Source organism: Rattus norvegicus, chromosome 7 (assembly GCF_021556685.1).
Source record: "Rattus norvegicus strain SHRSP/BbbUtx chromosome 7, alternate assembly SHRSP_T2T, whole genome shotgun sequence".
Lineage (NCBI taxonomy): Eukaryota > Metazoa > Chordata > Mammalia > Rodentia > Muridae > Rattus > Rattus norvegicus.
Window position 1 is genome coordinate 142,655,988 of NC_141540.1, and position 12,394 is coordinate 142,668,381.

The window sequence follows — 12,394 nt, forward strand, 5'->3', positions numbered from 1 at the left end:
TATGTGTGTGTGGTGTGTGTGTGTATGTGTGTGGTGTGTATGTGTGTGTATGTGGTATGTGTGTGTGTGGTGTGTGTGTGTGTGTGTGTGGTGTGTGTGGTATGTGTGTGTGTGTGGTGTGTGTGTGGTGTGTGTGTGTGTGGTGTGTGTGTGTGTATGTGTGTGTGTGGTGTGTGTGTATGTGTGTGTGTGGTATGTGTGTGTGGTGTGTGTGTGTAGTGTGTGTGTGTGGTGTGTATGTGTGTGTGTGGTGTGTGTGTGTGTGGTGTGTGTGTGTGGTGTGTGTGTGTGGTGTGTGTGTGTGGTGTGTGTGTGTGTGGTGTGTGTGTGGTGTGTGGTGTGTGTGTGTGTGGTGTGTGTGTGTGTGTGGTGTATATGTGTGTGTGGTGTGTGTGTATGTGTGTGGTGTGTGTGTGTGTGTGTGTCTCCTAGCACACTCTCTGTGCCAGGCTTCGCAGTAGGAGCTAGGGAGCCTGTGGCAGATGCCTATGCAGCCCAGACGCACTCTTGGGAGACACAGTTGTTACTCACAGGCAGCCTTCCCTTCCCAGCCAGACGGATCACCTCAGGCAGGGTCCTGTGAGGTCGCTTGGCCTCCTCTGCCTCTGTGGCTGTTTTCAGGCATCAAACTCGATCGTTCTTTGGAAGTCTTTATGCAGATCACACACATACCCTGACCTTGCGTAGACCGAGCTAACCTTAAACTCTCTGTGTAGCCGAGGATAGCATTAAACTCCTGATCCCCCACGCTCTGAAGTGACCCCTGTGTGCCACCAACACCTGGCTTTTTGAATCTTTCAGGAAGAAACCCCCGTGCCTTTGTTAACTAGCGGAGTTTATAGGAATGATTGCAAACAGAACAGGAGTAAAGAAAATAAAGATCCATGAATCAAGCAACCAGGGGGAATCTCTCCTGCTGATACCAGGATGCCACAGCAACTCTGGGAAACAGAAGAGTAGTTAAGAAGTGATTTAATGGCTACCGTGTATTAATTAGGAGGTAAGCCTCCTGCCAAGGTTTGATCCATGGGCAGTGAGTGCCTAAGCTTGATCCACATCTGCGGCCTCCCACAGACATTGTGGAGAAAGGTCCAGGGAGGGGGTTTCCAAAGGAAGAACTACAGCCTACTGCTTCTTCCACTGCCAGCTACCAAGGGCCTCCAAATGGAGACTCACTTGCTCGCATTCCCCTAGCAGGAGATAAGAGCTTGGGAGATTTAATGCTGCTGCCTCCAAAAGCATGGGTCAGAATGGCGGATAATGGTAGCTTGTATCCCTCAATACCTAACAGCTTGGATGCTGAACTACACGGAGAACACAGGGAAAGGGGCCTCCCAAGAGAAGTAGGACTTTCCAGTCTAGTAAGACCCCATGTTATCATCGGCACATACCAAGAGCCAGCTGTGTGACCCAGTGTGCCCTGAACACCTTACACGTAGGATTGGACGCCTTCCCCCAGCTCTGGTCATTCTCCCTTGTCTCCATGCTACCTCAGAGCCACCCCCACCTTCCTCACAGCTGGGCACTGCTCTCTTGTTTCCTTCTTCCAATGAGGATAACCAAAGAGGAGCTCAGAAGGGAGAGAAATGCAGATTCTTGCTAACCCTCACCCTGCAGCATCACCCTTCTCCCTGGGGTCCCTCAAACTGTTCCAGAAACCATTCTCTGCTTGTACCAAGTTTTTAAGTCTCCTCAACTCCAGGCAGGACAACTGATACCCTGCTCCTCCTTGACCTGTGTAGTTTGACACTGAAAGTCTCCTTGGTCTCAGGTAAATTGAAACAGTTAACCCATTCGCTAGAGGGGTTGGTGGCTGCTTTCCAGCTCGCCTGGCCTGCTGGTCCTTGGTAAACCTCGGGAAGTAATCCTTCCTGTAAGGTCACTTCATCTCTCAACACATAAAGGAATCAGGGTTGGGAAAAGAGATGAAAGGTTGAGCATGGTTCACTGCATGGGCTGGACCCACCATGTGCTCCAGGACAAGGCCATAAAGAAGTTCTTCATCTGGGGACAGGGAAATGGCTCAGTGAACAAAAGCACTTTACTGCATAAACCCAGAGTTCAAAGTTTCATTCCCTTCCCTCACACCTGAGAAGGAGAAAATCGAGTCCTCAAGTCCTAAAGGTTGTCACCCGACCTAGCATACACACACACACACACACACACACACACACACACACACACACACACACACACTGATAATAATAAAGTAAAAACGTCTCCATTCGGTTGGTGTGGTGGCTCGTATCTGTAATCACAGATTTTGGAAGGCTAAGGTGGGTTGACCGTGAGTTTGAGAATAGCCTGGTGTACGTAGTTCCAAGCCAGCCTTCAGAGTAACACCCTGTATGCTCAAGTTTAATTATTTAATTAAAGAAACCTTTGAACATTGGAAGTACGATGGATGCCCCAGCACTCACGGACACTTCCAAACTGGCTTCTGTGATACCTATGCTTCTCACAGTGCATTCAGAACTCACCTCCCAAACACCCCAGGCTGTTTTAGACTGTGGGTCCCTCACCAAGACCCTCACCAAAGCAGGAGTAAGAAGCTGAGTCCTTTGTGGTAAAGAAAATTGCCCTGGAGTGGAGAGGGAGAGTGAATGTATACATCATCACTAGGGCTCAGTTGAATTACTGTGGGGTAGTGCGGGGCAGTGAGAGGTGGTTGTGGTAGTGGTTGTTGTTGCTGTTGCCGCTGCTGCTGCTGCTGTTGTTGTGGTTGTCTGTCTGTCTTTCCTGAGATGGGGTCTAGCTCAGGCTTCTGGAGCTCATGTAGCCTAGGCTGTCCTTGAGCTCATGGCAATCCTCCTTTCTGGGCCTCTGAGATTACAGACCACCACCACTCTGGGTTCTTGGAGTCAAGGTTGCATCACCAGGAGTGTTAGCGCTTGGACCCAAGCACCCTCCCATGTCTGCTGCACACAGGTAGGCATGCATGGCTTCTTCCCAGATAAGTAATGAGGAATCCTGCAGCTGCCCTCTCCCTGGTACAGCAGCAGAACTTCAAGCCTGGCCACAGAGCTGGCAGCATAGCCAAGCTGCCTCTCTCCAGGGCCCAAGACAGGGAAGGAACAGGGAAGAAACATTAAAGAGACTCATACAGCATGCAGAGTGGGTGGAGAAGTCAATCCTCCCAGAACCTCCTAGCCCCAACCCTGACTCCCGTACGAGTAGCTTCCCTCAGAGCTTCCTGAAAGAGAAGACATTTCTAGGCTCAAATCCAGATAGGTTCAGGGATCCACTGGGGTTAGGGATATCATTCCAAATCCCCATGGGATCCCTTTCCTGTGCACACGGGGACAAAAAATGGCCAAGTGGTGCCAGGCTCATAGAGACATGGGGTCCCCCATCAGAACCAAATATATAACCAGGGACTACAACAGGGCCACCAGAATGTGCAGGGCACAGAAAGGGTCCAACAGCTCAGACCTGGGACTGTAAGAAAGGTTTCTAGAAGGAGGGAAAACTTAATACAGACATGGGAAGAAGAAGAAGCAGAGAACTGCCTAAAGTCAGAACCAGAGCAAGGTTAAGCAGACAGCCTTAACTGGGGAACAAGCTGTGGGAGCCACCAGACATCCTGGGGCATGGGAGATGGAGTAGTATGTTCAAGGGGCACCTTGAGAACACACCAGAGCCCTAAGGAGCTTCCCTGATAAGATAGCTGTGAAGCCAGGGAGATGCCATCAGACAGACTTGACACTGTCCATAGTCACAGGCTTCCTTCCGAGGAGAATGGGCTGGAGAGAAGCACAGCCTGTGGTCTTCTGGTTAGGGGGGCAGAGTTGAATGGCAGGTAGGCATGGCATAGAATCTACACTTGCTGTGGGGAACCTTGGTCTCTGCCCTTCAACCTCGCCTCTAAACGCCCTTGGAACCCATTTCAAAGCTGTTGCCAAGCATCTGGGCTGGACTGCACCTGCTGGGATGTTCCTAGCCAGGAGTGCCACAGCCAGGCCATGGCTCTGAGGTGGTAGTGGGAGGGGTAGCAGGAAGCAGGCTGGCTGCCCTAGGTATCACTGAGCCATAGAAAGGGAGACAGGACAAAAAGCAACCTCCCACAAACCCCCATTCGCAACACAGGACATCTGAACTTGTGGCCGGAAAGAAGCCCAGCGTCACAGGTGGGAGGGACTGTGCTGGGGGCGGCCAGAGTGGACAGAGCAGGAGAGACGTGGAGAATGGCAGGCCCACTACTTGTCAGAGGAGCATCAGACTGTGGCTCTGAACATAGTTTGGGAAGAGGGGAAGGAGATGACAGGGACTGGGTGCTGTGACACTTCACAAGACAGAAACAGAAGGCAGGACGGTAGGGGATGGGACCAAGCAGGCTCCCGAGTCATGGTCTCCACCTTCCATTTAGACACTCCCTCCTACTGAAGCGTATTTGAACTAGAGATTGAGTCTTGCCAAAGCCTAGTCTTCCAGGCCAGCCTGAGGACCATGGACCAGGGAGTAGAAACTCTGGCTGGAGGGCAGAGCCTATGCACCATGTAGGGGACACACACACACACACACACACACACACACAAATGAGATGCAAATGAGTGTGCAGAACAGGACCTGCCCCTGAGCACTCAGAACAGCAGGCAGGCCTGACTTTATTGACTTTCTCCAGTGCCCAGTGAGCTGCCTTGGGCTGTGGGTACTAAACATGGGGGATGGGCTCAGAGCAAGGCTACTGGGCTCAGAAGGGATGTGACTGCCTGGTCACTCAATAAATGACAGACGTCTTCCGGCTTGATTCCATTGTCTTCTTCAGGATGGTGCGGCAGCTGGAGCCAGAGCCAGAGCTGAAGCCTGAGCCAGATACAGAACAGGAACCCATGATGGGGCTGTACCCAGACCCCTGGGGGACATCAAAGCCACCGGTTACAATGCTAGAGCAGCCTCCAGACCCAAAGCTACCTTTCCAGCCTCTGTGGTCACAAGTGCCCACTTGGCCCCCACACTCTCTTCCAGGCAGCATCACTTGGCCCCCACATTCTCTTCCAGGCACAGTCACTTGACCACCATGTTCTCTTCCAGGCATGGTCACTTGGCCCCCACATTCTCTTCCAGGCACGGTCACTTGGCCCCCACATTCTCTTCCAGGCACGGTCACTTGGCCCCCACACTCTCTTCCAGGCATGGTCACTTGGCCCCCATATTCTCTTCCAGACACGGTCACTTGGCCCCCACATTCTCTTCCAGGCATGGTCACTTGGCCCCCATATTCTCTTCCAGGCACGGTCACTTGACCCCCACATTCTCTTCCAGGCACCGTCACTTGGCCCCCACATTCTCTTCCAGGCACGATCACTTGACCCCCACATTCTCTTCCAGGCATGGTCACTTGACCCCCATATTCTCTTCCAGGCACCGTCACTTGACCCCCATATTCTCTTCCAGGCACCGTCACTTGACCCCCACATTCTCTTCCAGGAATGGTCACTTGACCCCCACATTCTCTTCCAGGCACGGTCACTTGGCCCCCATATTCTCTTCCAGGCACGGTCACTTGACCCCCATATTCTCTTCCAGGCACGGTCACTTGACCCCCATATTCTCTTCCAGGCACGGTCACTTGACCCCCACATTCTCTTCCAGGCACGGTCACTTGACCCCCATATTCTCTTCCAGGCACGGTCACTTGACCCCCATATTCTCTTCCAGGCACGGTCACTTGGCCCCCACATTCTCTTCCAGGCACGGTCACTTGGCCCCCATATTCTCTTCCAGGCACGGTCACTTGGCCCCCATATTCTCTTCCAGACACGGTCACTTGGCCCCCATATTCTCTTCCAGGCACCGTCACTTGGCCCCCATATTCTCTTCCAGGAATGGTCACTTGACCCCCACATTCTCTTCCAGGAATGGTCACTTGGCCTCCATGTTCTCTTCCAGGCACGGTCACTTGGCCCCCATATTCTCTTCCAGGCACCGTCACTTGACCACCATGTTCTCTTCCAGGCACCGTCACTTGGCCCCCATATTCTCTTCCAGGAATGGTCACTTGGCCCCCACATTCTCTTCCAGGAATGGTCACTTGGCCTCCATGTTCTCTTCCAGGCACCATCACTTGACCACCATGTTCTCTTCCAGGCACCGTCACTTGACCACCATGTTCTCTTCCAGGCACCGTCACTTGACCACCATGTTCTCTTCCAGGCACCGTCACTTGACCGCCATGTTCTCTTCCAGGCACGATCACTTGGCCTCCATGTTCTCTTCCAGGCACTGTCACTTGGCCCCCACATTCTCTTCCAGGCATGGTCACTTGGCCTCCACAAGTTCTTCCAGGGATGACCACTTGGCCTCCACAAGTTCTTCCAGGGATAACCACTTGGCCACCACAATTTCTTCCAGGTATGACTACTTGGCCACTACAAACTCCTCCAGGGATGACCACTTGGCCTCCACAACTTCTTCCAGGGATGACCACTTGGCCTCCACAACTTCTTCCAGGTACAATGCTGCCTTCTTCTATGGCTGCCAAGAAAATGCACTGGTGTCATAGCAGGGTCTTCAGCACTACAAGGGAACCCCTACTCTCAAATCCCCTCATACTCACAGACAGTGACCTGGCTGGTGTGCTCCTTGGATATCCTGGAAGAAGAGGAACGAGACAGGAGATGCTAAGAAAGGCTGTGAAGACTATAATTTCCCATTTTAAACCCCTCCCAGCAGAGTTGGTTGTCCTTAGTGACCGACATGGTCAGGAAATCTCTCACAATCCCCTAGAAGCCTACACTAGCCTTCCGTCCTCCCCAAACCCCGCCTCCCATCCCCAGGTACTCCCCACTTCCCCCACCTGCACTCCTCGCTCTCCAGCAGTCTCCGGTACATGGCAATCTCCACATCTAGGGACAACTTTGTGCCCATCAGTTCCTGGTAGTCACGGAGCATCTGTGCCATGTCCTGCTTGGCTGCTCTCAGAGCACCCTCCAGCTCATCCAGCTTGGCCTGAGCATCCCTCAGAGCCATCTCCCCTTGCTGCTCGGCATCAGCAATGGCTGATTGCAGACTGTCATTCTGGAGGGGAGTAGAAATGAGGGAGAGAGCGGTTGCAAACATAACAGGGTCTCTCAAAACACCCACCATGGATATAATTTGAAGACCCAGATAGACCCTAATTTCATGCACTCAAAGTTACACATGATACCCATGCCTGCCCCCCCCCATCCTAAGGGAAAACATTGCCTAACAGTCTCTTTTCCTGTGGCAGAGGGCTCAGTAAGAACACCCAGCATCTTTGTGTCTACCCAGAACCTCAGGACATGATCTTTTTGGAAGCAGGTCTTGACTGAAATACTCAATTAAACTTCTCGTGATAGCACATGGTACTTAGTGTGAGTCCTAAATCCAGTCCCTGTGTGCTTGTGGAGGAAAAGAAGAGATGAGATGAGAGTTAAAGTAACTCTCTCCCCAAGAAAGGCAAAAGCAAGATGTTCGCCTGCGTGTGGACTGTAAATGATGGTCCTCCTTGCAGTGAACAGCACAGGGACTGGAGTTCACAGAGAATGAGCAGTTCAGAAATGACTTGAAGATCTGTCTCCAACCCCTCCGCCTTGCCATGAAATGATCTGGAGCCCTGTTTATCCAGACACACACATATGCATGCATGCACAACATGCACATGCACGTGCAAACACATGTACACACACATACTCACACATGCACACGCACACATACACACACACATACACACACATGTACACACATACTCACACACATGCACACGCACATGCACACACACATGTGCACACACATGCACACACACATGCACACGCACACACATGCACATGCACAGTCACACATACACACACGCACACATACACACACACATGTACACACATACTCACACATGCACACGCACACATACATGCACACATACACACACATACACACATATGTACACACACATACTCACACACATGCACACACATGCACACACGCACACTCACACATACACACGTGCACACATGCACACACATGTACACACACATGCACATGCACACACATGCACATGCACAGTCACACATACACGCACATGCACACACACATGTACACACACATACTCACACATGCATATGCACACTCACACATACACACGTGCACACATGCACACACACATGTACACACACATGCACACACACACTTGTGCATCTAAACCCAACTAAGAAGCAGACAGTTGGTGGAGGGACAAGACACGAAGCAGCAGTAGAGACTGACAGCATACCTGCTTCCTGAGGCTCCCAATCTGACTCTGCAGCTTCTGTATGACCTGCCGGAGCTGGGAGATCTGCACCTGCACTTCCTTCATGCTGTTCCCTTGAAGCTGGGCTGATTCCTGGAGTTCCTGGTACTGAGGGCACAAAGGTAACACCACTGGCTGAGTCACAGCTACTTCTGACCCAAGAATTGGGGACATGCCGTCTTCCCACCCTGATAGATGCCTCCCGATGTCTGCATTTTCCCAGTGCCAGTCAACTGCCTGAGCTCCGGACATGGTAGATATGCCTGGTAGAGATCCAAGCCTGTCTCCTTGTTTCTGACCATTGTCCCCCTCCTGCACTGTGGACACAGCCCTGCCCTCTAAGTCCCAAACGTCATGGTTGTTATCAGAGCTGCCCCAATAGGACCAGAGTTGGTGACCTCCCTGGTGTGTGAATAGGACCACCCGACCCTTCCCAGCTTGCTCTTAGGGCCACAGCACCTTGGTCTGGAACACAGCCTCAGCCTCGGCCTTGCTAGTCCGCGTGATCTCCTCATAACGGGCGCGGACCTCAGCGATGATGTCACTGAAGTCTAAGCAACGGCTGTTATCCATGGACAGCACCACGGACATATCGTTTGCCTGTGTCTGCAGCTGTCCCAGTTCCTATGAGAGAGACAAGCTCAGTGTCTACCACCATGGCTCCCTGACCTCTGTCTCCCTGAGGGAGAAGGGTACCTCAATGTCCATCCATTTGCCCATCACCCAGGGGTGGTCCAGATTTGCAGAGTAAGGACCACTGAGTTAGTCTCTGGTGACCTTTGAAATGTAGATAGTAAAGGAAAAATACCAACAAGGCCTCAGGTCACCTGTCCCTAAAGCCCTCTCACCCCTCATCAGTTCCCTTCCCACACAGTCTTCCCACCACTGGCCACCCTTACACTGGCCACCTCACATTTCCTCTGGTTGAGGACACCACCTCTGCCAGAGTCCCAGAAACTACCTGCCTGAAGAGCGCCTCCCTCCACACTTCAGCCTGATTTTGCCTTTCACATCCGGCATCTTTGCAATGGCCACCTGTCTGTATTTCCAACCCTCCCTGTCCTCCGTAATGTCTACCACCTTCTAGCACAGGACAGGATTTCTATTTTCCTGAGACTGCTGCTTCTGTCTGACTTCCGATAGAAGCGCCATGAGGGTTTCATCCGGTTCTTAGTTGATGACTTCTCATGCTGGTATTGGTTAGCTGATTGTCAGGTGGTGACCACAAACCAAAGCTATTCCAGTAGGTCTCCCCCTCCTAGTGGCTCCCCTCCTGGACACAGGGAGCTGTCCATCCTGACCCCTTTCTTATTTCTCCCTGTTCTTCATGAGTCCTTACTTCCTCATACAGACGTGTCAAGAAACAGACGTGCTCTCTCAGAGACTCCAGGTTGCCTTCCAAATCCATCTTGCTCTGGAAAACCTCATCCACGTCCTGAGGACAAGAGACAGAAACCATGCATCCCCCACTTCCTCTCATGACACCCGTGCTGCTGTGTCTGAAGACCCCTTTCTTCTGCCCATCCACCCTGCTCAGCACTATCTGCAGGACACTATCCCTGGCTAACCCCAACCCTCTGTGTTGCCTCCACTTCCATCCCGGCCTCATAACCTCTTGCTGACTACATGCAGAGTGTGAACGTGTCCGCGGTCACACCTCCACCCTCTGGCCTCCCAGCCTAGGACCAGGTTTAGGGCATAGTATGGGGTTTCCTGAGTGTTTGAGCCCCTCCCACCTTCTTAAGGACCACAAAGTCATTCTGCACCGAGGCGTGCTTGTATGCTTCCTGGTCATACCTGCGAATGGAAGAGGGGAGTCAGGCACAGGTCAGAGCCCACCCCCATACCCTGAGTGTCCTTGTCTTCAGAGGCCTCAAGTCAGGAGCCACCATTGACCTTTCTCCCATTTTCTGTCAGAGGGTTTGTATGCCCTATCTATACCCCGGTTTCCCAAGCACTTGGAGGCCTCTGAGCAGGAAAAGGGACATTTAATCATGGGAATAGGATAATTCACAGCTGATCTGGAATTTCAGGCACCTCCTCCTCTATGCCCTAGCCCCCGCCCTGTTGCTTCCCTACTAACACTGAAAACCACAAAAGAAGATGACCTTTTCCCTGAATGTTAACAGTAGAAACCACCATGGCTGGGAGAAAGAAGCAGGAAGCCTGCCCTTGCTCTCCAGCCCTCACCACCCCTCAGCCCAGAGCTGTCTGCCCCACCAAGCTGCAAAGGTAGAGAGCCTAGAACCACAGTCTGGCTGTGAATCGCACCATGGATCTGGAGATGGATGTACTAAAGTGACTCTCCTCCGCCCAAGATTGGAGCGTGTCTGAGTCACATCGGCCCCACAGCCTGCTAAACAGGAATTTCTCGAGAAAGCTATCAAGATGCTGTTCAAATAAGCCCTTCCCAGTCCTGACCAGACCCATGGACCCTTGAGGCTAGGCCTCGGCTCTCTGGAGAGAGCCCTCAACATTTTTCCCAGGTCTCTCTGGGCCTGGAGGGGGAGGGGTCTCCTGTACATATTACAAGTAACCACTGTGAATGAGGAGAGAGGAAGTCAAGAGCTAGAAGGGAGGTCAGCCGTGCAGTACTGGGTGATGGACATTCAGGAAACCCTCAGCCTGACAGAGCACATCACGCACCACCCCCTAGATACCACACAGAAACATCTGCCCTACTTGGTCTTGTATTCATCCTCCTGGTCCTGGTAGGTCTTCAGCTCAGAGTCAAGAGCCCTCCGCTCTCTCTGCAGCTCTTCCAGCTGCTGCCTGAGCCGGGCCAGGCAGGCTTCGAAGACACATTCCAGGCCCTGAGGGCTACGATTCCCCTGCAGCTGCTGCAGCAGCTCCCACTTGGTCTCCAGAACCTTGTTCTGCTGCTCCAGGAAGCGTACCTATAGCCAGACACAGGGTCCTGAGACTCCTGGGACTCCCCTGGCACTCTCTGTGGAGAGGGAAGCCTCAGAGACCCTCTTATGGGCCACTTGCCTCCCACCCCTGCACATACAAAGGAACCCCAAGCCCTCCCTCAAGAACCTGGGCATATCCTTGATTGGCTGAAATAAGAGGTCAGACTTCTCATCACTAGCCAGCGGCTCTGTGTCCCTGGGCCCCAGCTGTGGAATCGCAGGGCATCAGCAAGCCAGAAAGCCTCTAGCTAGACCCCGGGAGGACATCCTTGCCACTGAGGTGATTAGGAAAAGTGGCAGGAAAATTGGATTTCTTCACTAGAGCAGTTGTCTGTGGGAGGCCCAGAGGCAGGGGCAAGGCCGTTTACCCTCACCTTGTCAATGAAGGAGGCGAACTGGTTGTTGAGGGTTCTGATCTCTTGAGTCTCCTGCGTCTTCACCACCTGGAACTGGGGGTCAACCTCGATCTTCAGTGGGGTCAGCAGACTCTGGTCGATGGTCACTGCTTGGATGCCCCCTGGAGGGCACTGAGAAAGCCCAGGCCCTCCCTTACCCTGTCCAAACCGTACTCCTTGCCTGGTCTCTGCCCCCCAGGCCCTCCCACAAGAGCTTCCTCTGCATCTCCTGGAGGAGCTAAGGCTCCTGCTACTGAAGCTGGTCCTGCCTCGAGCCCCCGAAAAATCAGAGCAGGCTGAGCGAGCGCTGAAGCCCCTCTGGGCCCGGCATGGAGAGAGAGACATGGCAGAGACAAGCAGGCCCGCAGCTTCAGACAGACTGGAGATGGTCACGGTGTGTGTGCTTCTGCCCTGGGGCCCTGGCACGAGACTTTTATCCCCTCCCGTCCTTGGGCTGGGCCTCGGATAGCAAGATGTTCTCAGTCTGACTGTGTCTGCCGCTTGTTGCGGCTGACCTGCTCTGACACACCTGGAGAATAGGTGTGTGGCACGTGCAAAGCTTGAGGTAGGAGACCCAGTCCCTGCCCTAGAAGCCAAAGACAAGGAAGCGTCTCGAGACCTGAGCCACGGTTCTAGGTATCAACATCACTGAGGGTGTTCAAGGAAAGAGTGAGAAGAGTTTGTGCCAAGGAGAGGGTAGCGGGGAAGGGGCGCGCGCGCTGGGGACAGCAGGTCAGGAAAGACTGCAGCTCCCAAAGTGAGATCCAACCTCACAGAGGCAGCACAGACCCTGAGCAACCAGGCTGGCAGAGGTGATGCATCCGGGACGCTCCACAGTGTGGAAA

General features: G+C 52.9%; 1 protein-coding gene across 1 annotated transcript; it reads right to left on the bottom strand.

The window, feature by feature from the left end:
- Window positions 1–4,551: 4,551 nt before the first annotated feature.
- On the bottom strand, window positions 4,552–11,957 carry Krt78 (keratin 78). Its single transcript, NM_001432506.1, is given in 9 exon segments — window positions 4,552–6,474; window positions 6,557–6,591; window positions 6,797–7,017; window positions 8,225–8,350; window positions 8,702–8,866; window positions 9,582–9,677; window positions 9,979–10,039; window positions 10,925–11,139; window positions 11,529–11,957. Coding segments are annotated over 9 exon segments (3,042 nt in total). The 5' UTR covers window positions 11,895–11,957; the 3' UTR covers window positions 4,552–4,717.
- Window positions 11,958–12,394: the final 437 nt, after the last annotated feature.